Source organism: Cydia strobilella, chromosome 12, assembly GCF_947568885.1.
Source record: "Cydia strobilella chromosome 12, ilCydStro3.1, whole genome shotgun sequence".
NCBI lineage: Eukaryota > Metazoa > Arthropoda > Insecta > Lepidoptera > Tortricidae > Cydia > Cydia strobilella.
Window position 1 is genome coordinate 13,115,991 of NC_086052.1, and position 27,895 is coordinate 13,143,885.

Consider the following 27,895-nt stretch of genomic DNA (forward strand, 5'->3'; position numbering starts at 1 on the left):
CTCCTCTCCTTTTTTTTGTGCTTCGAGTCAAATTGCCGATTTTCATATCTTTAACACCACTTTAACACCATTTGCAGCATTTTAATAAATTTCGGGGTGAACCGCCAGGACTACCTTTTGCAGCTCCAAATTTAATGTTTTATTTACCATAGAGATTTATAGATCTCTGTTATATTGTATTAGTTATTTATTTTAAGATTATTATAATATAATGTTTACCCAGGTATAAGGCTGCGTATCTACCAGAGCTGTGCGGGGATGCGTTACGAGGGATGTGTTTTTAAGAACCAATAGAATCACACATCAAAACAAATGAAGTGATAGTATTGGTTCTTAATAAACACATCCCTCGCAACGCATTCTCGCACATATCTGGTTGAAACGCAGCCTTTAGCTGTTGTATTTATAAATGTTGCTATGTATTTTTCACCTCAGCAGTTCGAACAAGCCTACTTTCGTCACTCCCTGGAGTGACGCAAGTGCGACTTTCCTCACTCCAGGGAGTGAAACAAATTAGCTTTTTAATTTATTGAAGGCCATGAACTGCCACTTCATACTTCAATTACAAATTCGTTTTTTTTCTGTATTATTCTGTGTATTTCGAAATACATTTTAACCTTTAATATGTTCTCACTGAGGTGAAAAATTATATGTGTAAAATGTGCAACATGAGAGCAAAGTTATTTTACATCTCGTGTTTTTGAGTCCCTCGCCACGCTCAAGATTCTAACTTAGAATCTTTCGCTTTCTCGGGACTCAAAATCAACACTCGCAAGAAAATCCAACTTTCCTCTCTTGTTGCACAAATAACTATTTCATGTCACTATCTCACTATACGATGTCACTGTATATGTTGTATTGACTTGTAAACGAGCCCTTGGGCCTTATTGCTGAATAAATTTTACAACACATCGTGCCTTTTCCAAGTGTCATCAATGTCATCATCGTCATTAACGAATTGTTGAGGTTTGCTTAAAAATACAAATAATAGGAAGTGGTTACCGGCTAAAATATTTTGAACCACTTTTTTATTAGTCATAGCTTATGATTGATTATTAGACCACCTACATAGCATTACGCATCATTATTTTTAACCGAACGATGTTTCCTTTTCGGCAATGATTTAGCAGTTCACTAATCAATCTAATCATCCTTGAACTTGTACGAGTGGCTGGCGTCGGGACGGAGTTGTATAATTATTATTACGCCGCGTCTTACGTAGCGAACAACTCGTGAACGTGAAACGAAGCGGCGCGGCGGGCCCACGGCTTTCGCGTTCGCAACGAGATCGCCCACGTAGGACACTTCTTATCTATAGGTATCAAAGGATTGATTCAACCCGCGCCGCATCGCTTCGCTGCGCGTTCGCGTGTTGTTCGCCTACGTAGTACGCTGCGTTACAATCAGCATCAAACAGATAGTGAAACGAAAGTGGCTAAATATGCTTACCGTAGCACACCTTTTTAGGGTTCCGTACCTTAAAACGGGGCCCTATTACTAAGACTCCACTGTCCGTCTGTTCCCATACAAGTTGCAGTCGGGTTGCAGTCCGTCTGTATCGGCCCTTACTTGTAAAATGTTAAGCCGCGAGCAGCATTGCTGAGTATTACTCTACACCATTATTGCGGGTTGTCATATATCCTACATCTCGTTGGCAAGGTGATGTATGTTTTTTTAATAAGCCTAAACGTTGATGCAGCAATGCACAGATTTGTTAAATTACTTACTTATAAAAATAACTAACAACGATTAACTAGCCAAAAAAAATATAAACAGCACACTCATTACATACCTCGTAGCGTTGCTACTTTAATAACGGTTCAAATCCACAACGATTACAACCAAGACAACCGATTACAAACTGGTTGTTTTTTGAAATATTACATTCAGGCAGTGGTCTCAATCAGCTTTTTCTCTGTCTGTTCTGACCAGGATAGAACTGGTGCCTCTCGCAGACCACTGACCCTCAGGAGTTTGGAGATGAAGCAGTTGTTCAGAATGGCATCGTTGATGGTCCTGGTTTTATTGTCGTGATACTCGAATGAGTGCATCGGGATGATTTTTACGTTGGTGCGTGTGATATTTGCTGCAACAAAAGTCTTTTGTCAGTTTCCTATAAATGTGAAATATACAAGTATATTGAAATAGTTATTTTCACCTCAGCAGCTCGAACAAGCCTACTTTCGACACTCAGAGTTAAACAGAGTAGCTTTCTAATTTAGTGAAGGCCATGAACTGCCACTTCATACTTCTATGACAATTTTTTTTCTCTCTGTATTTTGTAATTATTCTTGTGTAATTCGAAATACATTTTAACCTTATATATGTTCTCACTACTCTAGACCTCGAAAGGGTGGACATGTTTAAATATCTTGGGCACATAGTCACGGCAGACCTTAAAGATGATAAAGATATAGAGAGAGAAAGGAGGGCCCTGTCGGCCCGGGCGAATATGATTGCTCACAGATTTGTGCGCTGTACCAGGGAGGTGAAAGTGACACTCTTTAGAGCTTACTGCACCTCACTGTACTCGTGCACTTTGTGGCTTTCATATACGAAACGGGCCTACGAAGACCTCCGCGTCCAGTATAATAACGCGTTCCGGGTGTTGATGGGGCTGCCGCGCTTCTGTAGCGCATCAGGGATGTTCGCTGAAGCCAGGGTCGATTGTTTCTATGCCACTATCCGTAAGAGGGCCGCATCCCTGGTGCGCCGGGTGCGCGCCAGCCCCAACATCATCATGAAGATGATAGGGGACAGGCTGGACTCCCCCTACTTACTATGCTGCAGTCGGCTACATGTGCCGTACTCAGCTGACAACAAAAATTGTTTAATTCATAATAATTCATAATTCATTTATTGCTTATTATCATGTGGTACAAAACAGATGTTACATTAGGGTACGTTCACACATGAACCCTGTTAGGGCACAGCAAGTATTTCTTAAAACTAAACTATAACTAGGTACATAAATTAAAATTAACGCATTTATATCAATAACGCATATATATTATTTTATACTTATTTTATTATAATTTTTATTTTATTTTATTATAATCAATTATGTACTTATTTGGGTACTATTTCAATAGGTACATATAAGTATTGATTTATTTTATCTTTATTACACAATTTGTTGTTAAATACATTCCCACAGTAGCATTAATAAGTTTGCATTAAATATATTTAATTTAATTTACCATTCATTCAATATATAATATTATAAGTAGATGTATTTAATTTAAATGTAATGTAGATTATCATTTTAGGTATTTTTATATATGAAATAAAACTCGGGTGTCACCCGTTGACCACGAACGCTGTAAAGAGTTCGAAACGTCGGGATGTATTATAAATTCAATATACGCGATATAATCCGTTTTCATAGTTTTATTTCATGAGTAACTATCGCGGTAACCGAAGACAATATTATTTTTATATAATTTAAATTATTATTATTTTATTTGGGCAAAGATTCATCTTTCAGGTACTAGTCTATGGAATAATAGCATTTTTTGAGAAGCAAATTTTTTAGTTCCCTCTTGAACACATTGTCTTCGATTTCGTTTATAATTTTTTCGGGAAGTTTGTTTGCTACAAGTATGCATCGGTAATAAGGGTCTTTTTTAAACATTTCTAATTTTGTTGGGGGTAGTTGTATTTCAATTTTATTATTTTGCCTTCTTTGCGAGTTAACAACTTTTTTTGTGAATAGATGCGAATTTATTTTATAGATATAGATGTATCCCTAGGTTTAAGAAATATTAATACATAATTTAGAATTAAGTTTTACTAACCACATTATGATTACTTGCAATAAAAATTAATTATTATTTCTCTTTATTAATCTTTTTTTTTAAGTTAGGATTTTTATAATATGTATATAAAAGTAAAATATAAAACACTTACAAAACAATACAAAATACATATAAACACATTATAAAAAACCTAACCTAGGGTGCCGCTAGCAGCGAGGCAGGGCCCAAGCTGCCGATGGTCAGGGCCGCAGAGAGAGGAACCGGCGGACTATCCGCGCCGTGTCCAAGATCACCGCCTTCTGCATCTGACCCAACCAGCGAGAGTCTCTCAAGGTGTTGGTCGAGACTCTTCGCTATGAGACCGTTCGCCGAAACGACTATCGGGACAATGATCGTCGAATCAACATCCCACATGGCGGTTATCTCGTGAGCCAAGTCTAGGTACTTGCTGGACTTGTCCTTCTCGGCCTTCACGAGAATTATTATTATTATTACTACTGAGGTGAAAAATTATATGTGCAATACGAGAGCAAAGTTATTTTACATCTCGTGTTTTTGAGTCCCTCGTGTAACGTGACTATTAATATTGCACTGGCAACACTGTGCTAGCTAAATCCAAAAAAACGAATGGCTACGTTACAACCGGTAGGTCACGGTTGACAGTTGACACTTGGGGAACGAGACGTCTTCGCGTAAGGTTGGTGATATTTTGAATATTTATGTGTTTGCTTTAAATAGTTGAATATTTTGTACAATAAACATTTGATTCGTTAATTGTTGTTTAAAACTATCTTTTACCTTTCAAATATCGTAACATATCAGAAGTAGGGATCGTTGCGAAAAAAATAAACAAACTTTTCGTACGTACCACGCCACTAGCTCGAACGTTATTGAATTCAAATTAAATAAAAAACGATTAGCTATACTAAAAATATTAGTGAAAATAGAAATAATTTTAATATTTAGACATCGTAAGTACTGTTTATTTTAAAAATAATCCGTCAGTGAACTGATGTATATGGATTTCAAATTGAAATCCTACCAACATCATTTTTTTTTAAAAACAGCGAGTTATTGCTAAAATATAAGTGAAATATTAAAGAACTGACATTATTATATGAATTTTATGTTTTTAGTAATAATAATAATACATTTTGAAGCAGATGAACATGGATTAAAGACAAACGGTTGATCATTTTTGTTTTTTTATTACTTCAAATATCTATAAAATACAAAAATATAGTTACCTATAGAAAGAATAAATATATTTATATACATTATGTACAATAAATCGTGAAAATAAACAGCCATGAATTGGATCAATATGGATAAAAAAAGGGAAAAGATAACTTTACAACAACGTGATTTTTGTGACTTACCCTCATTAATAATAATTGAAATACATGAGTAATTAATTGTCGTATTCCGACGTAAATTTATCTAACATTAGACCGAATGATTGATTCCACTGACTTTTATGTTCTGTTAATTTCATTGTGTTAAGGATTTCTAACTTTCAAGAGCTGACATATATGTACCTGAGTTTCAGAAAATGAGTGACGAAGATACTGAAACACATCGGCCTGGAGGCTCGCGACGCAGCCGTGGGCGCAGTCGCTGTGATGATCGGAGTGAGCGTACGCGACATACCCGCAGCCGCAGCCTACGCAGACCCCGCAACTCATTGACACGGCCAAGTCGCAGTCGCAGTCGTCGTGATGATCGTGCTTCGCGAACGAGGCCTAGCCGTAGCTGCAGTCGTCGCCGAAGTTCGAGCGTCGACAGCGCTGAATCACTGCGAGAGCGAGAGCGGGAGCTCATACGAAAAAGGGAACAGCTCAAGATTCTTGAAAGTGAGGTACGTTGTAAACGTTCACGAATAAACTACGAGCGTGAAGTGTGTTCTTTACCATCTTTGCGTGCCTCTCGTGGTCAAGCCCGAAGCAAAAATACGCCACGAAACAGCCGTCATACTCGTGATCGTTGCCCTGACTTAGATGGAAATAGAAATGAGAAGCATAAATCAACATCAAGTTTTTTTGATGACTTTGTAAAATTATTAAAATCAAAGACTGGGCATAGTGAATCGTTTTCTGGCTCGAGTTTAAATAATGTCATACCCGAGTTTGACCCTATGTCAAAAGAGCAGACAGTAAATGTCTGGCTCGATAAAGTTGAGGAATGCTCAGAAATTTATAACTGGAACGATAAACAAACGATTCACTACGCCCTGCCAAAACTTACTGGAATTGCGAAGACCTGGTATCAGGGTCTACCCTCAATTAAGCATACATGGTCTGAGTGGAAAGAATTATTAAGAGAATCATTTCCAGCCACTGAAAATTACGCTGAATTATTAACTGATATGCTTAATAGACGGGTACACCCTGAGGAATCATTTGAGATGTATTACTTTGCAAAGATTAATCTTTTGAATAGATGTAAGATATTTGGAAAGCAAGCTGTGGACTGTTTACTTTACGCAATTGATGACAGAGGTGTGTGCGTAGGCGCCCAAGCAGCTAAATTTGACAGGCCTGAAGATGTACTTGAGTTCTTTAAAACTATAAAATCTAATAATAAAAATCAATTAGATAATGCAAGTAATATGAACCGCGATAGTCGTCTAGGTAACACGAATAGTTATTCATTAAAGCCTAGTGATGTTAACGGTAGCGCATCTAAAAGTAATAGCCAGAAGGAAATTATTAAGTGCTTTAATTGTCAGGGCGTGGGACATCCTAGCTTTAAATGTCCCAAACCCTTATTAAAGTGTACTACTTGTAACTTTATTGGTCACGATTCTCTACATTGTACAAAAATGAAAGAAAATCCACCTAAGGAGTGATTCTACTGTTCATTAGAGAAATAATATCTTATTATGTCTAAAATTAAAGTGAAAATCTAGTATCATAATGAATAGCCATCTTCACTATCGCAAAATATACGGACTTGACTGTGATTAATATGATGCACTGATTGATAAAATGTAAATGTACCGACCTATAAATTTAATTGAATAGTAAATATAGTTATTTTGAATTAGTGTTATTTGAGTCGGGCATGATTGGCATATGAACTTGTCGCCCAGGAGTGGCTCAAATTCCACGAATGTCTATTGATTAAGTGAGTCTTGTAATCTTTATACGTGATATTTGTAAAAACAAAGGATAGTAAGCGATGTTTGAGCCGGGCATGATTGGCGTATGAACTCGCCGCCCAGGAGTGGCTCAAACTGCATAAATTTGTGACTTGATGATTATATGATGATATAATGATGAATAGGGAGGAATGATTGAATCGGGCAGGATTGGCGTATGAACTCGTCGCCCAGGAGTGGCTCAATCATATCCATAAATGATTGTGTGGTTGTGAAGGAAGTAACTTCCACACTTAGTGAGGGTGTCTGGAATCGGGCATGATTGGTGTACGAACTCACCGCCCAGGAGTGGTTCCAAACATCGCAGTCATGACAGTGAGGTAGTTGTGAGGAATAGCTCTCTTACTTTATGACTATAATTACAGTGATCTTTTGATTTAGGATTCTGTGAACTTGTATAAAATATTGAATTGATATATGAATTAACGTTATAATCTTAGATAGGTTATATTGTAATCTTTAGATCAATTTACGTGATATTGTGATTGGAGCGTACTTGTAAAAATTAGAATAAAATCTAGAACGAAGAGACTCGTTCCTGAAGGATGGCCGACTGTAACGTGACTATTAATATTGCACTGGCAACACTGTGCTAGCTAAATCCAAAAAAACGAATGGCTACGTTACAACCGGTAGGTCACGGTTGACAGTTGACACTTGGGGAACGAGACGTCTTCGCGTAAGGTTGGTGATATTTTGAATATTTATGTGTTTGCTTTAAATAGTTGAATATTTTGTACAATAAACATTTGATTCGTTAATTGTTGTTTAAAACTATCTTTTACCTTTCAAATATCGTAACACTCGTTACGCTCAAGATTCTAACTTAGCTTGATTATAGCATCTTTCGCTTTCTCGGGACTCAAAATAAACACTCGCAAGAAAAACCAACTTTCCTCTCTTGTTGCACAAAATAACTATTGTGTTTTACTATTGTCTACCCCTTTCTGTTTAATGTTTATTGTCCACGGCACGACACGCAACACTACAACCTAGGTGAAACGTAGGAAAAAAGGTAAAATAATGAAATTTAATCGCGTTAAACCCGTTAATGACATTAATTAACATGAAATTCCCCAAATTTGAAAAAGAAGTGTTGGTTACACTAGTGTACAACTTTAAATACATAAAATGGCCCATTTACCGTTTATAACTCCAGACTTGTGTTCGATGTAGCAGTACGTGTACCCGATGAAGATGCCGATAGTTATCGACAGAGCGGTGATCATGAGCAGTGCTCCGGCACACGCCAGGCACGTGGCCATCTGCGGTCTCCTGTCAACGGGTGTTATGTGAAGTTAACATGGGCTGTTAAAGCGGGAAATACGTACGAGTAGGTAGGTATACAGAACTACAAAGAGCAGACTTTGATGGAATGAAATTACAACGTTATGATAATCAATAAATTTGTGGTTCCTCGTCAAAATGTTACAAATTGCAGTGCCTCATTGGTGCAGCCGACTGCTTTGGATCACAAGCACTTGTCTTGTATAGTATGAATTTTATGAGCCGATTTTTTCGGCTCGGGCCTTAATCTGTTAAACAATAGTAGATTGTTAACCAAGGGATGAAAGGCACTCATTTCTGCCGAGGCATTTTTCATACTATAGTATGCAAAGCGTTTCGAAAATGCGTATTTACTACGGTACAGACACCTAAAATACATTTCATACGCTATACCTAAATAAAGGCGACATGCGACAGTTGTCCATAATTGAAAAATATAAAAGCTTATAATTTTAAAAAAGTTTTATGATTTTCAAACAAGTTTTGGCTACCTAGTTCACCGAGTAAGAAAAATGACTGAGTGGTCATTAAAAATTCTTGGGAATATCCTTCGTTGGTAATTCCTCATACCTACTCGTAATAGTCGCAATTCACATTTTTTTTACTGAGAGAAATATTGTTTGTTCGTAACCAGGAATATCGCTAAAATAAAGACAAAGTAAGATGGCAAAATATGAGTAATGGTAATGACGATACATATTTTGTTCCATGTTTGAAAAGCCTCATTTGCATAAGATCTGGGTTTCCCATTGACTTAGAAGTAAAAAAATCAGTCCTGTAATTAGAAATTAGATTCTACGCCAAATCTTGATTAAGGTACCCCGAGCGAAAATTGGAATTATTATAAAATAGGTAGGCATGTAAAAGTTTAGGTATATATATATATATATATACATTTTTATTATTATTGGGATTTATAAACATTTATGCCATTAGATAAGATAATTTATTGACCATGTAATATATAGGGTAGACCAAGTCTTTTTTAAATTTTTTTGGTCCACCCTATACATTACACTTAGCACGTCATACATTACATAACAGTAGAGTTAAAAATGTATGTATGTATATATCATTGTCTTAAAGAAATACAAAAGTCACGAATGATGGACAAAGTGCTGGACCCGCACTTTACTAAATTAAATTCAGGGTTGCATAAAACTTGATATAACGAAATTGATATTGCTGACGTCCAAATTATCATTATCATTACACATCAGAGATCTTCCTCCCCTTCTTTGGTAATATACCTACATACATAAGTAAACGGATTCCGTAATTCACACTTACCCTTTTAGGAAGCCAGGTAATGACTCCTCTTGTAAAACAGTGTATCCCATTACGTCCATATTAAGTATTTCTGCTTCAAAACACTATAAAAAATCCATAAAAACGTGGAAAAGTGACAAATGTGTCTTTTTTTGTAGATTTTATATATTGCACTATTTTTCGGGCAGTGTTTATTTTGTAACTCGTTTGAACTTCAAAGGAAACGCAAAGAGAATATATACGTGCTCGAAAAAGTATAGTTAGTCAAACCAAATTGTCAGTAAATGAACAAAAAAACTATATTCATCCTTTTCTTTTGGGTGCTCGTAGTAGGTACTAGTGTAAGACAAAGATAGTATGATTCTCTCTGTCTATGTTTGAAATGAGACAGTCCTTTGACAAACTATAGCTCTAATATGTTTAGTAAAAACAAAAAAATCACCAAGTAAAAAGGGTACAACATTTTAGGCTCTTTGTTACTTTGTTTTTAGCGTAAATCCTTCAAGTTTTTAGCTGATATCTAAAGAGGAGATTTTTAATGAAACTGTTTGACATATAAGCATATTCTAAATTGCTATTTTTACTACGATGCCTTATTTACATTTTTCGCAAGAAAGAGAATGTAGGGAAAGTCGGACCAAGCTAACTCTGCATGGCATCTGTAATGACAAAGTGTGTTATATGGATGGTATAGAAAGGATGCCAATCTCTTATGGCAGAATTGTTGCAAAAGTGACCAGCTTTTAGCTGTAAATAATAGTTTCTAATCTCACCGGTGGCGCTAGGTAGTGCTAGGTAGGCTCTGAGACCAAAGAGTATTGTAATATATAGGAGACTCTATGACATGAACCATAGAGGTATAATAATGTAGACATAAAATGAGGGAGGGGCAGCAAATAACCCGACCAAATTACGTAGGTTGTTTCTGGTATGTTGTTAGGAATGTTAAAACGTGTTTTTATTTTTGTCGCATTGCATATGTTCTGTCCCTCACGGTCGTACGGGTGCACATCTATATAAAATACTAGGTGTATGGCTAGGTACTTCAGTGTATGGTGGCGCCGCCTATTTATTGTTTTATACGGTCACTTTTTTATACATGAAGGTTCTTTTCCTTCCATAGGCTGACAGTTGCTAAACGTCACTTGTTTGATTTTTAGATTGCATGGATCAATTTCTTCAAATTGATCATTCAAGCTGTTTTTAATATATTTTTAAACATTTTTTTAAATGAACGTGTTTATTAATCATGTGCATATGCCATTACTGTAGCATTCTAGGACTTTTTATTGGTGAATTATTATATGCTGCACAGAAGTAAGTACCTCAAACGAGTTTAGAACTTTTAACGGCGCGATTCGGGAAATGAATTAGACGTAAGCGCCATCCAATAATAATTGGAGCGGCGTTAATAATAGCGTAAGCGCCAACCGCCATAAGTTACCCGTGGGACGTCACATATCTTTACTATTTCATATCTATATAGTGAATCTAATTGATCTCCCGAATCGCGCCGGTATCGTATTTTCACTTCTTAGAACATGCTTTTTTTCTGAAACCATCACATGTATTTATAATTACTTAATATAACTTTACCTTAATTTAACTTACCCACACATTGTACACATAGGCAACTTAATATTGGAGAGTGTCGAAGTAATAATAGTTTAATGGAGACTATAGCACAAACGTTTCCTCTGAGCGAATCGTCCACACTTAACAAGTTTTCGGTTAGGTAAAGGAATCATTTTAAAAAGTCCGATAGAGACCAGTGCCAGAGACAAATTCTACGCCGATGCGATGCCGATTGAAATTGGCTAGTATACAGGTAGAAGATTTCAGGGCAAACACCTATTTAGGGATTCTGAATACACGAAGCGGTAAGCTATTTCAAAGCATTCGTGGGATTTTTAGGATTCGTCGAAGATTCGTCGTATATTTCTGGGATTCGTACAGGAGCTGGGGTGGTTAGATTAGCATATAATAACTAGAACTACGTCAAAGAATTGTACCTACCTATTACAGTCGATCTTTTAAAAATGCCCAGGAAAAAAGTATTTATTGTTACACTTGTTATAAATGGGTAAAAAACAAGACTCGGCATGCATGTTCTGCCAGGATTTATAGGGGACAGCAATGTAAATCCTCTGTTTCTGCGGACCACTCATGATAAAAAGGAGTACCTAATTAGGGCGGCACATATTGCAACCTTATGAGCACATTACAGCCCAAATAATGTGGAATTTCCTAGATTCAACGGGAATTATTCGATCACTGTTGGTTATTTATTTATCCTATGGCATATGTACATGTCACTGGATTATAATTTAAAAACAAAACTTATGGTTAGTTAGAATTTCGCCCTTCCCAGGTACGCGACTGCTTCATCTGTCAGGATCTTAAAATCGTCTACATGGCCTGTGTATCTAGTAAGAGGGCATTCCAGAATGATGTGGTTGATGGTTGGTTTATGTGGCACTCAAAAAAAGTTGTATATTGCAGGTTAATCCAGTGTTTAGCAGTCGGGTCGGTGTTCACCTGTTTGATGTTCTCGTTTACGGTGATCCTGATGCTTGGCGTGGGACTCGGCTACAACCACGCCTATGTCGAGATTACTGGGACTAAGAAGCCGAAGTGGTTGAGGAGTGGTAACCTTTTTTTAAATGTTTTACTGGAAAGTGTTTTTACTTGGATACGATAATCTGTCGATAATTCACTGTTGTGACATACAATTCAATCGAAGTTATGTACAGTCGAGTTAAAAAATATGTATCCATTTGTTCACCTTACTCCATTGTAACAAGGTGAAAATAATTATAGATATTTATGAACTCGACTGCATGAGGATCGTACTTTTTAATTTCTCGTAACATGGATGTTTTCTTTATTCCTTGTAAATTTCATGAAACCAGGAGCTTTTGCACTTCTGTGATATAAGAGCATTTTCGTTTTAACTTGTACTTTAAAGCGCGACTTAAGTCGTGTTACAGTAAGGCCAGGATTACACTTGTAAGTTTTACTTACGTAAGTAGGGACACAGCTATAACCCGACCAAATTACGTAGGTTGTTTCTGGTATGTTGTTAGGAATGTTAAAACGTGTTTTTATTTTTGTCGCATTGCATATGTTCTGTCCCTCACGGTCGTACGGGTGCACATCTATATAAAATACTAGGTGTATGGCTAGGTACTTCAGTGTATGGTGGCGCCGCCTATTTATTGTTTTATACGGTCACTTTTTTATACATGAAGGTTCTTTTCCTTCCATAGGCTGACAGTTGCTAAACGTCACTTGTTTGATTCTTAGATTGCATGGATCAATTTCTTCAAATTGATCATTCAAGCTGTTTTTAATATATTTTTAAACATTTTTTTAAATGAACGTGTTTATTAATCATGTGCATATGCCATTACTGTAGCATTCTAGGACTTTTTATTGGTGAATTATTATATGCTGCACAGAAGTAAGTACCTCAAACGAGTTTAGAACTTTTAACGGCGCGATTCGGGAAATGAATTAGACGTAAGCGCCATCCAATAATAATTGGAGCGGCGTTAATAATAGCGTAAGCGCCAACCGCCATAAGTTACCCGTGGGACGTCACATATCTTTACTATTTCATATCTATATAGTGAATCTAATTGATCTCCCGAATCGCGCCGGTATCGTATTTTCACTTCTTAGAACATGCTTTTTTTCTGAAACCATCACATGTATTTATAATTACTTAATATAACTTTACCTTAATTTAACTTACCCACACATTGTACACATAGGCAACTTAATATTGGAGAGTGTCGAAGTAATAATAGTTTAATGGAGACTATAGCACAAACGTTTCCTCTGAGCGAATCGTCCACACTTAACAAGTTTTCGGTTAGGTAAAGGAATCATTTTAAAAAGTCCGATAGAGACCAGTGCCAGAGACAAATTCTACGCCGATGCGATGCCGATTGAAATTGGCTAGTATACAGGTAGAAGATTTCAGGGCAAACACCTATTTAGGGATTCTGAATACACGAAGCGGTAAGCTATTTCAAAGCATTCGTGGGATTTTTAGGATTCGTCGAAGATTCGTCGTATATTTCTGGGATTCGTACAGGAGCTGGGGTGGTTAGATTAGCATATAATAACTAGAACTACGTCAAAGAATTGTACCTACCTATTACAGTCGATCTTTTAAAAATGCCCAGGAAAAAAGTATTTATTGTTAGACTTGTTATAAATGGGTAAAAAACAAGACTCGGCATGCATGTTCTGCCAGGATTTATAGGGGACAGCAATGTAAATCCTCTGTTTCTGCGGACCACTCATGATAAAAAGGAGTACCTAATTAGGGCGGCACATATTGCAACCTTATGAGCACATTACAGCCCAAATAATGTGGAATTTCCTAGATTCAACGGGAATTATTCGATCACTGTTGGTTATTTATTTATCCTATGGCATATGTACATGTCACTGGATTATAATTTAAAAACAAAACTTATGGTTAGTTAGAATTTCGCCCTTCCCAGGTACGCGACTGCTTCATCTGTCAGGATCTTAAAATCGTCTACATGGCCTGTGTATCTAGTAAGAGGGCATTCCAGAATGATGTGGTTGATGGTTGGTTTATGTGGCACTCAAAAAAAGTTGTATATTGCAGGTTAATCCAGTGTTTAGCAGTCGGGTCGGTGTTCACCTGTTTGATGTTCTCGTTTACGGTGATCCTGATGCTTGGCGTGGGACTCGGCTACAACCACGCCTATGTCGAGATTACTGGGACTAAGAAGCCGAAGTGGTTGAGGAGTGGTAACCTTTTTTTAAATGTTTTACTGGAAAGTGTTTTTACTTGGATACGATAATCTGTCGATAATTCACTGTTGTGACATACAATTCAATCGAAGTTATGTACAGTCGAGTTAAAAAATATGTATCCATTTGTTCACCTTACTCCATTGTAACAAGGTGAAAATAATTATAGATATTTATGAACTCGACTGCATGAGGATCGTACTTTTTAATTTCTCGTAACATGGATGTTTTCTTTATTCCTTGTAAATTTCATGAAACCAGGAGCTTTTGCACTTCTGTGATATAAGAGCATTTTCGTTTTAACTTGTACTTTAAAGCGCGACTTAAGTCGTGTTACAGTAAGGCCAGGATTACACTTGTAAGTTTTACTTACGTAAGTAGGGACACAGCTATACTACAGAATGAGATATGAATATCGTTATCTCATTCTAGCAAATAGTTTTGTCCCTACTTACGTAAGTAAAACTTACAAGTGTAATCCTGGCCTAACGTCTAACCGTCACATACCTCACAAAATGTATGAGATTTGACATTGACCGTCAGATTTGTGACGATTGCTAACCGGCCGTTAATGGTACACAGTTAAGTAAAAATGCCCATAAACTAGGTACGACAAATATGGGCGAATCGATATTCAGTGTTTCTAACCGGCTTATGAGACTAAAATGCATTCTATTAACGTCCGGAAAATTAACATTATTAATCAAAAAAAAAATTTTGCCAGAAAAAAATTACAGTGGCGTCACTGCAATACATACAGCTGGCAATGACGCAATATATACGAGCATTGAAATACCCGAAATACCCGTGGACATGGACATACCAGTGTACGAGTATGACGAAACACGGATGAAACGAAGTCAGAACAGAAGTTCTAACGCTACCACGGAAGATTATCCGTTGTCCCCCACCATGGTAATCCCTCTCAGATCGAAGAAAAATATTCTACAGCTACTAAGGAAAGTAAAGAAACGAGGAAAAAACGTAACCTTGGAGATTATAGCCACGTGATAGGGAGCGTGAAAGTTGGGAAAGACGTCCTACAAACATTCAACCAGTCGTGTTTTGTAGATGTTGTTTTAGACGCGGTACATTTTAATTGTATGGTCTATCAGTTTTCTTATATTTGTACATATAAATACTTGTACAGTGCAGCATTATTTCTTGCTTTAAACACGACATAATTATTACTCTTTAGCTTTCCTTTGACCCCTTTGAGTCATAAATCTCAAGGTACAGTCAAGTGTAAAAATATGGGTGCACAAATCTACTCAAAAATATGTCCCATAGCTCTTATGTCAGCGAATTAAGAACTATGGGACTTATTTTTGAGTAAGTTGTCTACACTCATATTTTTACACTTAACTGTACTAACTTTAAGGAGCAGCGGCTTTACGAGTAAGTTCACACTTAGGTACTTATTTATTTATTACGATTTGTTATTATATTACAATTATTATAAATTATAATAGTAATAATTGTTAGTAAACATCTTATATTTTCCTTTTTACTTCGCGACGTTACAAGTTTTTATTTTTTCACAGAAACGTAAATTTTGAGCACAAATCGTATACATTTTTTATTTATTTAATTGTCATCATGCTGTATATACCTAGTCACTTAAGTTATTATGGAGACTGGAACGTCTTATTAATAACAATGAGTGCCTGAATAGTTCTAATAGCAAAGTTACTAATATAAGCCAATTTCCAATTAATATGGATGCATTGCGAATTTTCATATGTTGTTAATTTTTTTTTCTCTATTATTTCATATTCAGTTATTTTTAATATAATTAAGGTACCTATTTCATTATATTAAACACTAAGTATAAAAAAAATCAAAATTACAAACTAAATTAAAAACTAAAATTAAAAACTAAACTTAAAAATAAACTATAAATAAAAAAATTGCCCCAAAACAGTACCGTCTATTGGCAGCGTGCCCAGAAGGCTGTTTATGGTTACATACTTGCGCCGCTTGAGGAGCTCGGCCGAATTGGCAGCCGAACCAGCCTTCACTGCGGTGCCATGGAGATGGGATAGCGCTAAGGTATCGGCACAGGTTGCGTCCCAAACCAACGGCCGTCCCATCTTCCATTCCATGTTGTTAATTGTTATAATGGGATACTCTACTTCACAGGTACGGAACTCTTCACTACGCTTAGTCCACCTCGTAGTACTTGGCTTATTTTTATTTTATTAATTTCATCTTATAATTATAATATGTATATGTAATCTGAGTGCCTTATTTATCATGTTGGTACGAGTAATGCCAATATTGAAACTTTTGTCATCTTATGCCTATATTGTATTTTGATCCTGAACTCTTGAGTAATAGCTCGTTAAGTGTTAAAATTTATGACCAGCATTATAACGAATTCCGTACCTAGACATTTTGAACTATCACCAAGTATTATTAAATGATAAAACATACAATGTATGTTTGAACTACCGATGCCGCGATCTTTGTATAGGTAATTATTATATCATGTGTTGGATCTACCTATTATCGTTATATATAATAAATATGTTAATGACGTTTTTTTACATGATGAGATGAAAAGTGGTTGAGCACCGTCTAAAATATTGCAGCTTCTAACGCAAACACTAACTACCTATTTACACGTTGACTATAACATTTTTAATCAAAAAGGGTTATAAACAGTATAATCTTTTTTATGTACCGTTACATAAACGTTTAAATTGTTACCTGATATGCCAGATACCTTGGTAAATGAAAATGGCCCTGAGCAAAAGTCGCGACGTTAAGCGCCGGATTATGACACATTTGCAAATATTGCTCGTGCAATTATTACAGGCGCTTACATATTTTCCTCTGGGAACTGGAAGTCCTGTAAAAAGAAATTTGCTAAGAAATAAAACTAGCTAGATCGAGGATCGAGTTTTCGACTTTTGTATAGCTCTATACAATACTTACTCAAAAGTCTCGATTTTCAAATACGTATCAATCTCCCGTTTATACCTTACCTACTTTGAGGGCCTACTTGGACATGAATAAAAATATTGACTCACTTAGAACAAACGTTCTCATAATTTTAATATTCTCATAAAGTAAGTGGATACCTTTAAGCATAGTATACAAGTATACAATAGTTAAATATTTTTACTAGGAGGCAAAGTTTTTGTTTAATCCCTCGTGCTAATATTGATACCCAAGCAAGCGAACAGTTGCCAAAAATCACTCAAACAATCAATCGAAAAGCGGATATCACACCAACGCGAGAGAAATATTAAATCTATAAACATTACATTACAAATCAAATCTAAATGAGCCCTATTAAAAATTTATCATTCAAAATTCTAAAAGGTCTTTTCTACCAGCCAACATGAGGAAACAAAACAGCTAACAATTTGCATCATTGCAGCAATTACTTTGCCACTTGTGGATAAAATGCAAGTTTCTCATTAGTTTTTGAAGAATAAAGAGAGCTTTGTAAACAATATATACACGTTTCATGAACAATAATCTTTAAATAGATAGATGGTAGGACAGGTATATTATTGACGTGTCTTACGGCGAAGAACTCCTAAGGTTGAGTTAACTCAGGCAGCTCAGCTGATCTGCAAGACGCGTATATCCATACTATAATATTATAAATGCGAAAGTGTGTCTGTCTGTCTGTTGTTACCTCTTCACGCTTAAACCGCTGAACGGATTTAGTACAAATTTGGCATAGAGATAGGAGTCCCGGGGAAGGACATAGGATAGTTTTTATGTCGGAAGTCATCCCTAAAGAGGGTGAAAAGGGGATGGAAATGAAAAAAATAATGAATTGCCTGTTAATTGGCGTAAGCAATTATATGCTCAAAATTATTGCCATTTAGATTTTATACAGAGGCTATACTTATTCTAACTGCTGGTACTAATTCCACGCGGACGAAGTCGCGGGCAAAAGCTAGTTCGTAATATCCAGAGTATCTAGACTAATTCGCTTACCTTTGTACAATCAAGAGCTCCATTGTAAGTGATGCTGATGTATGCGTAAGTGATGCTGGACAAGTGGACACCACATCAAAGTGTAAGTAGCCGTGATCTACCTCCAGCCACAATCGATTCAATAAAATTAATTTTAAATTACCTCAACCAAAATGTAGTACCTAAGTGTTTTTTTTATAATTCTTATTGCTACTTGGTGGTCTAGGGCTAAGCTACATAACCATTTTTTTAATGCTTAACACCATTTTCGCAAAATGATTTTCAAAAATACGATCTTTCCCGGCAGCGTCGAACTATATTTGGTTATTACACTCTTAAACTCTGTTCTCTTTGGGTTCTCTAAGGTTGTCTGGAAGAGATCGCTTACAGCGATAAGATCGCCTGTTGCTACCTTTATTTACACAGTGTATTATCATTGTAAATCTATTATGTTATAAGGGAAAAGTGTTGACTGAACGAAGATGTAGTAACAAAAATTGAGAAAGGTATGTTGAGATGGTTTGGACCTATCGAGTTTTGGACACGTGAAAAGAATGATTGAAAGAAGGCTATCAAAGAGAGTGTATAAGGGAGAAGTAGAAGTGGGAGTTGGAACTTCTCTGATCAGATCGGGGAAATCCTGAAGAAAGGCCAGGTCAAGAGCACCCTAAACCGGTGAGCGTGTATAGTGCGACATAAAATATGGAACTAAAAAAATTCCATACTAATTGCCATGTTTTAGCATTCTACACCAAAAATGTGACAGTTACGTAGGAAGTGGCGCCCTCAATAATTTTTACAATTTCTTGTCGGATTATAGTTATGAGGAATGTTAACCGAGGTTTAGACTAGCAAGAACTTGCATGCAATTTACGTTACATTGCTGACTACTAAGGTAAACTGCATTCAAAATGTTTATCAGATACCGCAATGTGTGCCGCAATGTAATGAAAATTGCATGCAAGTTCTTGCTAGTCTAAACCTTGCTTAATGAAAGTGAAGGAAGCGAAAGAGGTACTTATGTCAGGATCGTAGCAAGTAGAAATCCGTGGTATTTGCCTACTATGTAAATCTGTTATTGAATTTTTCTTTTGTGGTGCAATAAATAATAAAGCAATAAAGTATTTACTTATACTCACTTGATACTTACACTCTTTGAGCAATTTGACATAAGTACTAAGCATAAACAATAATTAAATACATAAATACCATAAACAGAACTGTCAGTGTCTGCTTGATTTAATCATTCTTCTACATGAATTCGAATATATAACAATGTTTACCATACTTTAAAATGTTTAAATATGCTCGCTATCTTTTCTAGTGGCCTTAATTATGTGGTAATGTACCTATTCATGTATTTTTGTAAGTCTTAATATTTGTCGTAAGTGGTTCTACCTGGCTTGCACCAATCTTACATAGAGGATGCGTTAGCGCGATCTGAGGGCCTATCGCGAAAATCCAAATTCGCAAATTGCGAGGATCTTTCCCTTTTACTCCAATGAAGGCGTAATTATAGTGACAGAGAAAGATGCCCGCAATTACATTGCGAAATTCGATTCTTGCGGTTATATCCCTGATCTCTATGAGAGCGTGATGGGTTCCGTGAGGTAGTTAAATAGACGTGGAATACAAAATCCATTATCAAGCTTAGCTAGGATGTGATTATATTGCAATAGAGATAGTCAATAATGTAAATTAGAATAGAATAGAATAGGTAATTTTTATCGGAACATATTAAGGGGCAGATTTTATAAATCTATTTCCTAGCTATTTAAATATCTATGACAACGAGCTCATATAGCACATCTTGCTGCTACTTTACGACTTTATATTTCAAGTCAAGATGTGCTAGGCATGCAGGCTATTTCTTTGTAACTTTACTAGCCTATTTTGACAGCATCCTTTGTCCAAAGCCACAGGATACAATAGTTACATTATTTTATACGATATTTCTGTTTAACTTGTCTTACGTATGTTTATTTCAGTCTTTGTCCAACCCTTTGCTGTCTAAGTCAATGCGTATGCTGTGTCGTAGTCATATTATGCGTGATACCGTTCATGATAGCGATGTACTTCTGTATTCTATGGATATACTACTTCGCTACAACTGAATGTGTGTGATATTGAAGGATTTGTAAGACCAGGTACGTGCCCCAGTAATACTAATTAGGTACACAAATACTGTTCCAGTAAAGGATCCATAAACAAAGTCTGCCAAAGTACGCGTTTAAAAAGGTATCACAAAAATCTGCTAAAACAGCATAAGATGTCCTTCCCTTGCATTGTATAAAAGCTTGGAACTTTCCATGTACGTGGTTCGACACTTACTTGGCTGGTTTTTAGAATTTTTGGTTGTATAACCCTAGCCTGTTTAGCTATAAACAGTTTATATACTCTTGTTTCAGAATGGGATATTATAAAACAACTGGTGCAAAAATGACCAGCAGTATCAACGAAAGACAAATTTGGCTAAGAACTTTACTACACAATTTTTTTACAAACTTCAGGTCAGTAGACTTAGAACACTATTATAGATGTTTTTATTTAGTTTTATTGTCATTGTTTATTGATATATCATTATACGGTTTTTTGTAAAAACCAGTCTTCATTCATTGAAAGGTTTTTTATTTATTTATGAAATTAGGTACTGAATTGTATATATAGTAAAGTATTGGAAAACGCATCATGTACAGCATTACATTCGTGTTGAGCTGTTGAGAAATAAAGCTAATTTCATTACAAGCTCAAGGCGTACCTATAAGGACTCGCGTGTCTTCAAGATTAAGGTGTCCGACTCCGAATGTTAATGTTAGCTCTTTCAACACTTCGAACACCTTAAAAAGTTACACCTTTATGTGGGTATAGTGTTGCAAGATATTGCCTTAGCAGCTTATGAGCCCTGAAGACTCGCGAGTTCTTTGTCCTCAAGGCGTTAAGACTCGAAATTCGCTCTATCTTACAAGATTACATTACGAACTTTTAGTCACCCTATTCCTGGCCGATATGTTTTTGATTAACTAGGTGGATACCAGTGCCATAGGCGTAGGTGGCCAGAGATTCTCAATGTAATAGTTTCACATTAACGTCAATATAACCCGACCCTAACCTTTCATTTACCTAGGCTAGTATCCCTTACAAGCCTTTTGGTCTTTAAATTACAAATTTACGTGCATTATTTAAATTCTAGTAGGTACATTGGGCAAATGTCATTAACAGATGTAACAATGATGGTTTTACAAAAATAATTTTGTATTTACCTACTGGATCGTTCACTAATTGTTTCAGCTTTAAGAAACAGTTTTCGCTTGACATGCCGGTTGTCGTCTTGGCTAGGCCCCCATGGAAGTATTCCCTTATGCAGTTCTACCAACTAGAGCATTGACTGACAATCTAACACTCGTAGACTAAACATACCTATACATGAGAACCCGGTTGGTTACTTGTAGTAATAAATTCTCTTGAGAGAATATTAATAACTCGATCAAAAACTTACCTTATTTCCTGAGAACAAGGTGTATAATTGTAAATTTTTCTGACGTAGTTAATACAAGTAGAAACGGTAAGGTAGACGGTGGGTCCTCAGAGGTATATGGGTCCGATTGCTGCCGACGCCTACGATATATTAAATATTAAAGAACAAACGTACCTACCGCCGCGCCGTGCTTGCGAGAATCAAATCTAATTAAATTTTCTGAGCGTCTTACATTTTCAAAACGGTTGTAATAATTTTTCATTCTATGCTTTCAGGAATAGGTTTAATCATTATCATTAGGTAAAAATAAAAACAGGATTAATGTTAATACCTCAAATTGAGCGGGAATCAAACAAGCAAGCGTAGCACTACCATAGTCAAGCAATGTTGCGAGTTCAAATCCTTCTCAGCTCTTTTCTATTTATTTATTAAAATCTATTTAACGCTCATATGGCCCCCTAAATTCAATGATGATGTAGACTCAAATGTAGCCGTGTGCTATGTTAATGTTATGATTTTGTTGAAATTTGCCTTACACATACAGCTAGAATTGAGTGATTATGATGTCATATTAAGTAGGTAATAGTATTAGTACTAAGCCTTTCATCTTCAGCACATGAACCGGGAACCAATCCAATCAATGCGTTACCGTCAAACCACAAATTTAAGAGCCCTTCAGTACTTCATCACCGTAAGTATAGGTTGTAGGTATATGGTTACACCTTTCTACTGCAGCACGTATTAGCCTGGCAACTTTTTCATTATATATTTTCCATATTCGGGGTCAGCAAAGTTCTGCAGGGCGTATAAACACTATCAGGCGTATCCGAATTTTAGTTATTCGATCTGTTTCCGACATGATACTGACCTGTCAGTGTCAAAAGTGACATTTATTCAAACAGAAACGCAACTTCTGATACTGACAGATCAGTATCATATCGGAAACAGATCGAATACGCCTGTATAAGCGCTATTCAAAGTATTTAAACTGCCGTGCCTCCGGTCGGCGGTCATACAATTTTTTTCACTTCTCATGCTTGTATGTTTTTTATTATATAATGAGTGTTTAATAACGACCATTTCTCGATGTGGACGAAAGAAAAGTTAAAGAGTAGGCATGTAGGTACATAGTAGGTACATATTTTTTCAACGTCATTAGAGTATCAGGTCAATCGGATGTAAAAGTGGGTCACCATCATCGACTTGCAAACCTTGCTTTTTATTTCTGGCGGAAAACATTGTGTTTGCAACTGAATTGTTCACTTTATTCCATTTGTACATTTCTTTACGTACACTATCTATATATAAGGTAAGGTGGGGTAAGACTATCACTTGCTGTATGGAATTATCATTGTAAAACTATATTGCCTTACAAATTAAAAAATCAAAAGTCACACCTGAATGAAGATATTAGAAATAAAACTGTGAAAACGCATTATATCGCGTATATTGAATTTATAAATACATCCCGACATTTCGAACCCTTTACAGCGTTCGTGCTCAACGGGTGACTGTTTTCATAGTTTTATTTCATGAGTAACTATCGCGGTAACCGAAGACGAAGATATTAGAGTTAAATTTGGACAATAGTTGGGAGCTTCTGGACTATAGCTGGGAGGTTTTACGGTACTGTTAGTCTTACCTCACCTTACCTTAGTAGATGGAAAACCACAGTGAGCGGAAGAGTGAATATACAATCGTGTAACTGTGCATTTTATACTACGATTAAACCATAATAAAAAGCTAATGCGTATCAATAACTGAACTCTGCATCGGTCATCGGTTTTGTTTGCGTAACAAGATAACTGACCCGGACCCGGACTTGGACCCGGGTATGTCCATAAACTACGTCCGGACCCGGGTATGTCCTTAAACTATGTCCAAAAGAGAGGTATGGGCACTGCGAATGACATCTGTGTGGTAGGGCACAGGCCAGCGGATGTCATTCCAGATCTAGAGCAGAGCCCAACTGGGGAAGTACCTCCACCTTACAGGAAACTGAAGCCAAATAACACTAGACCCTACTAATAGTGTTGTGTTCCTGCCGGTGAGTAAGGTTGCCAGAACTCGAGGGCGAGGAGTGTTAGGGTCGGCAACGCGCATGTAACTCCTCTGGAGTGGCAGGCGTACATAGGCTACGGAGACTGCTTAACATCAGGCGGGCCGTATGCTTGTTTGCCACCGACGTAGTATAAAAAAAAACTGAAAAAATTCTCATCTTTATCCTTATATGAACATTTTCTCGGTTGTTGAAGGAGCCCGGGATCCGCTTTGGCACCCTAATCCAAGTATTGGCCTAAGCAAATACTTTTCAGAAAAGCGACTACTCACTTATGGTGTTTTTCTTCACCGTAAAATCACTGGTAAATAGATATGAAATAATGTTCGTTTTAAATATCGACCCTCGTCGATTTACCACGTTCACTTCGGGACTGGATTGAGTTCTCATGCAAAATATGCTTAGTTAAAAGTTACACTAATTGCCGCAGCGAAGGTGTTAGGTATATTTTGCAACGTTTTATACTCGTAGTGAAATCGCGATAGATAGCAGTAGACTGAATTTTTGCTCTTGAATGCTTTGCAATATGAAAAGGATCGCACAAATGTGTCGCTTAACTTCAAACTCGGGTAAATCCATTCGACCCTCTCAGCAAATATCTACTCTACTTACCTTTTCTTAATACCAAAATCGCATAATCTGACAAATGGATTTACCCGAGTTTGAAGTTAAGTGACGCAAATGAGCCGATGAAAATTGAATCGAAAAGTTTGTCCCCCGGAGCTATTGTGGCGAGGACGAGTGAGGTGCTGCTGATGTAGACGGGGATATTGAAAAATTGCTGGCAACGTCGGCGACAATATAGTTGCGTAGAAAATAGTAAAAAATAATAATAGGCAACGAAATTTTGTCAGTAGAATAAGTAACAGTAAAAAAGTTATTTACGATACAAGTGCGGAAAAGAGGAAATTCGAAACGAGTGGCGATAAATTAAAACACGACCGCAGGGAGTGTTTTAAATCTACACGAGTTACGAATTACCTATTCGCACGTGTAACGGACAACGTTCAACGAAAAGTGCTCTTTACGCACTAGTGCGAAACTACCCTCGTTTACGGCATTATTGTCAAATGATGGGTTATTGCACACAACACTCACTACGTCATTCGCTAATGGTTCGTCCACACTGTCTACCGACGTAATACTCAAAACAGTTTTCTAGGTCGGAGGCACTGACCATCCACAATCACGGCTAAAATTCGGATGACGACTACTTAATTTCGATAGCCTCCCGTACTTTTTTGTGATTAAGCGAGCAAATGCGTCTGGGTGCAGTGGTGTGAAAGGGTCAGGCTGAAGCCGCGGCAAGATAATTATGACTAAGGATCGGGAATAATAACCGGTTATTTTGAAAATCGATATAAATCGATATAAGCCTTGTATGAACCAGTTCACTTAGTCGCACCATCTAGGCTAGGACAGATACTATGTCGTTCGAAAAGCTAACTATTAAAGCAGATTAAACGATTATTATTAAACACAGTAAATAACATACAATCTATAAATTGTATATACAGATTGTCAATCACAATGAAAGAATCAACAATTTTAGTGTACTTACCTACACTACAGGAAACAATAATGATTATTGGTTTTCGACGGCTGCAGTCCCATCCCTAAACGATATAACGTTTTATTGGTTGTATCCAGAATCCAGAACGGATTTGCATTGAATGTTTATTGTCGGTGTTGTTTCTTTTTTTTTTTTTTTTTTTTATACCACGTCGGTGGCAATCAAGCATACGGCCCGCCTGATGGTAAGCAGTTACCGTAGCCTATGAACGCCTGCAACACCAGAGATATTACACGCGCGTTGCCGACCCTTTAAAAACCTGTACACTCCTTTTTTGAAGAACCCCATACTGTAGCCCCTCGGGAAAACCTCGGCAGGGAGCTCATTCCACAGCCGAAGCGTACGCGGGAGGAAATTCCTCTTAAACCGCACAGTACGCGACCATTTAGGTGCTAGGGTGTGAGGATGAACACCCTGCCGATGGCGAGCGGTGCGGTGATAGAAAGCGGCCGTTGGCATCATGTCAAACAATTCTTCAGAGCACAGCCCATTGTACAAGCGGTAGAACACACACAAGGAGGCGAAGTCTCTCCTTAGACTTAAAGGTTCGATACCGCTTGTGAGTTTGGGATCGTCGACGATTCGTACAGCGCGCCTTTGGACTGAGTCGAAGGGTCCAAGCTGGCATCCAGGTGCTCCTGCCCAAAGGTGACAGCAGTACTCCATATGGGGTCTGACTTGCGATTTATATAGCAGCAGTCTTTGCCCCGGAGTAAAGTATCGCCGTGCTTTTTTTTTTTTTTTTTTTTATTGAGCACACCGAGTTTTTTGGATGCCAGATCAGCCTTCCCTTCCAGGTGGCTACGGAATTGGACGTCACTGGAGATGTCGACACCGAGGATCCCAATACTCCCTGACATGGTAAGGGCTGTGCCTTCGAACTGTGGGACCACAGTAAATGGGGTTTTCTTAGCGGTAAACGCGCAGACTTGTGTCTTGGTGGGGTTGAATCGCACTAAATTGTCCCGGCCCCACACCGAAACTCTGGATAGAGTGCCCTCAATATCCGACACAAGCTTTTCACGACTCTCTAGCACCACGGAACGAGGGATGTTGGCACGGCCTGCGTAATAGGCATCCCCAGTACTGTCGTCTGCATAGCAATGAATGTCGTCGATAGACAACATGTCATTGATGTGCAGCAAAAACAGTGTTGGGGATAGCACAGAGCCTTGCGGAACGCCAGCGTTAATGTCCATGCTATTGGAGCAGCTTCCGTCTACTACGGCTCGTATGCGTCTGCCAGACAAAAAGCTAGCGATCCATTTGCATAGTCCCTCCGGCAATCCATAAGATGGTAACTTCGACAGGAGACCCCGATGCCAGACCCGATCGAACGCCTTCGCTATATCTAGGCTAACTGTCAATGCCTCACCTTGACTCTCAATGGCCGAAGCCCAGCGGTGAGTGAGATACACTAGAAGATCACCAGTCGAGCGACCGTGGCGAAAACCATACTGACGGTCGCTGATCAGGTCGTGTTCTTCTAGGTATCTCAGGAGCTTTGCGTTGATTATACGCTCCATGACCTTAGAGAGAAGGGAGGTAATAGCGATAGGCCTGTAATTCGATGGGTCCGATCTGTCGCCCTTTTTAGGCACAGGGTGCACAAGGGCCGTCTTCCACGAAGATGGAACATGCCGTTTGTTGCTAGAGAGTGTGAAGAGACGCGCCAACACGGAACATAACTCAGGAGCACACTGCTTAAGCACAAGTGCTGGAATGCCGTCTGGCCCGCTCGACTTATGAACGTTTAGGGATAGCAACTCCCGCCGAATATCCCTCTGCGTGAATGAGATTTCGGGCATGGAGTATGCACACCGCGGGATGGTGGGCGGCACGGCGCTACCGTCGTCGTTCAAGGTCGAGTTCGAGGCAAAAAGAGTACCAAGAAGATCGGCTTTCTCTTTTGCACTGTGGGCCAGATCACCATCAGCTTTTCGCAGAGGTGGTAAAGACGACTGACAAAAATTTCCCTCGGCAGCTTTGGCGAGCGACCAGAACGCGCGACTCCCAGAGGGATAGCCCGCTAGCTTGTCGCCAATTCTGCCGACGAAATCGTATTTAGCCCTGGCAATGGCTTTTTTACTGGACCTCGAGGCAGCGTTTAAGTCGCGTTTCACATCAGAAACGTTCGGATCCTTATTAGCTACGGCCTTGGTCCAAGCCCTGTAAGCGGCTTGCTTGCGAACTGTAGCCTCTTTACAAGGCCGATTAAACCAAGGTCGTCGCTTTGCTCCCGCTGCTATTACCGTGTTGGGAATGAAACAATCCATTCCCAGCAGTATGGTCTCGGCAACATTGGCTGCGCAGGAGTCAGGATCTTCTGATGTGAAGCAGAGCTGCCTCCATGGGTACGAAGCGTAGAATTCACGCAGTCCGTCCCAATCTGCTGATTTATATTGCCACACGCGTCGCGAGCTAGTTGGCCGTGGTGGATCGGGCCGCGCGCAAGGCGCCTGTGTCCGGACGAGGCAGTGATCGGACGAACCGAGAGGTGCATTCACTGAGATGGAATATCCGTCCGGACGTGTAGTCAGCAGGAGGTCCAGTAAAGAGCTAGTATGATCCTCGATGT

At 38.0% G+C, this 27,895-nt stretch overlaps 2 protein-coding genes across 2 annotated transcripts in view; both read right to left on the bottom strand.

Annotated features, from left to right (window-relative positions):
* LOC134746188 (inositol hexakisphosphate kinase 1) overlaps positions 1 to 27,895 on the bottom strand; it is a 356,169-nt gene that overhangs the window by 24,365 nt on the left and 303,909 nt on the right. The gene's annotated exons all lie outside the window — the stretch shown is intronic.
* LOC134745790 (uncharacterized) lies at positions 1,785 to 9,659 on the bottom strand. Its single transcript, XM_063679877.1, has 3 exons — positions 9,496 to 9,659; positions 8,063 to 8,193; positions 1,785 to 2,086 (listed from the first exon to the last, which is right to left on the bottom strand). The coding sequence occupies exons 1-3, from the start codon at positions 9,552 to 9,554 to the stop codon at positions 1,887 to 1,889; spliced, it is 390 nt and encodes a 129-aa protein (XP_063535947.1). The 5' UTR covers positions 9,555 to 9,659; the 3' UTR covers positions 1,785 to 1,886.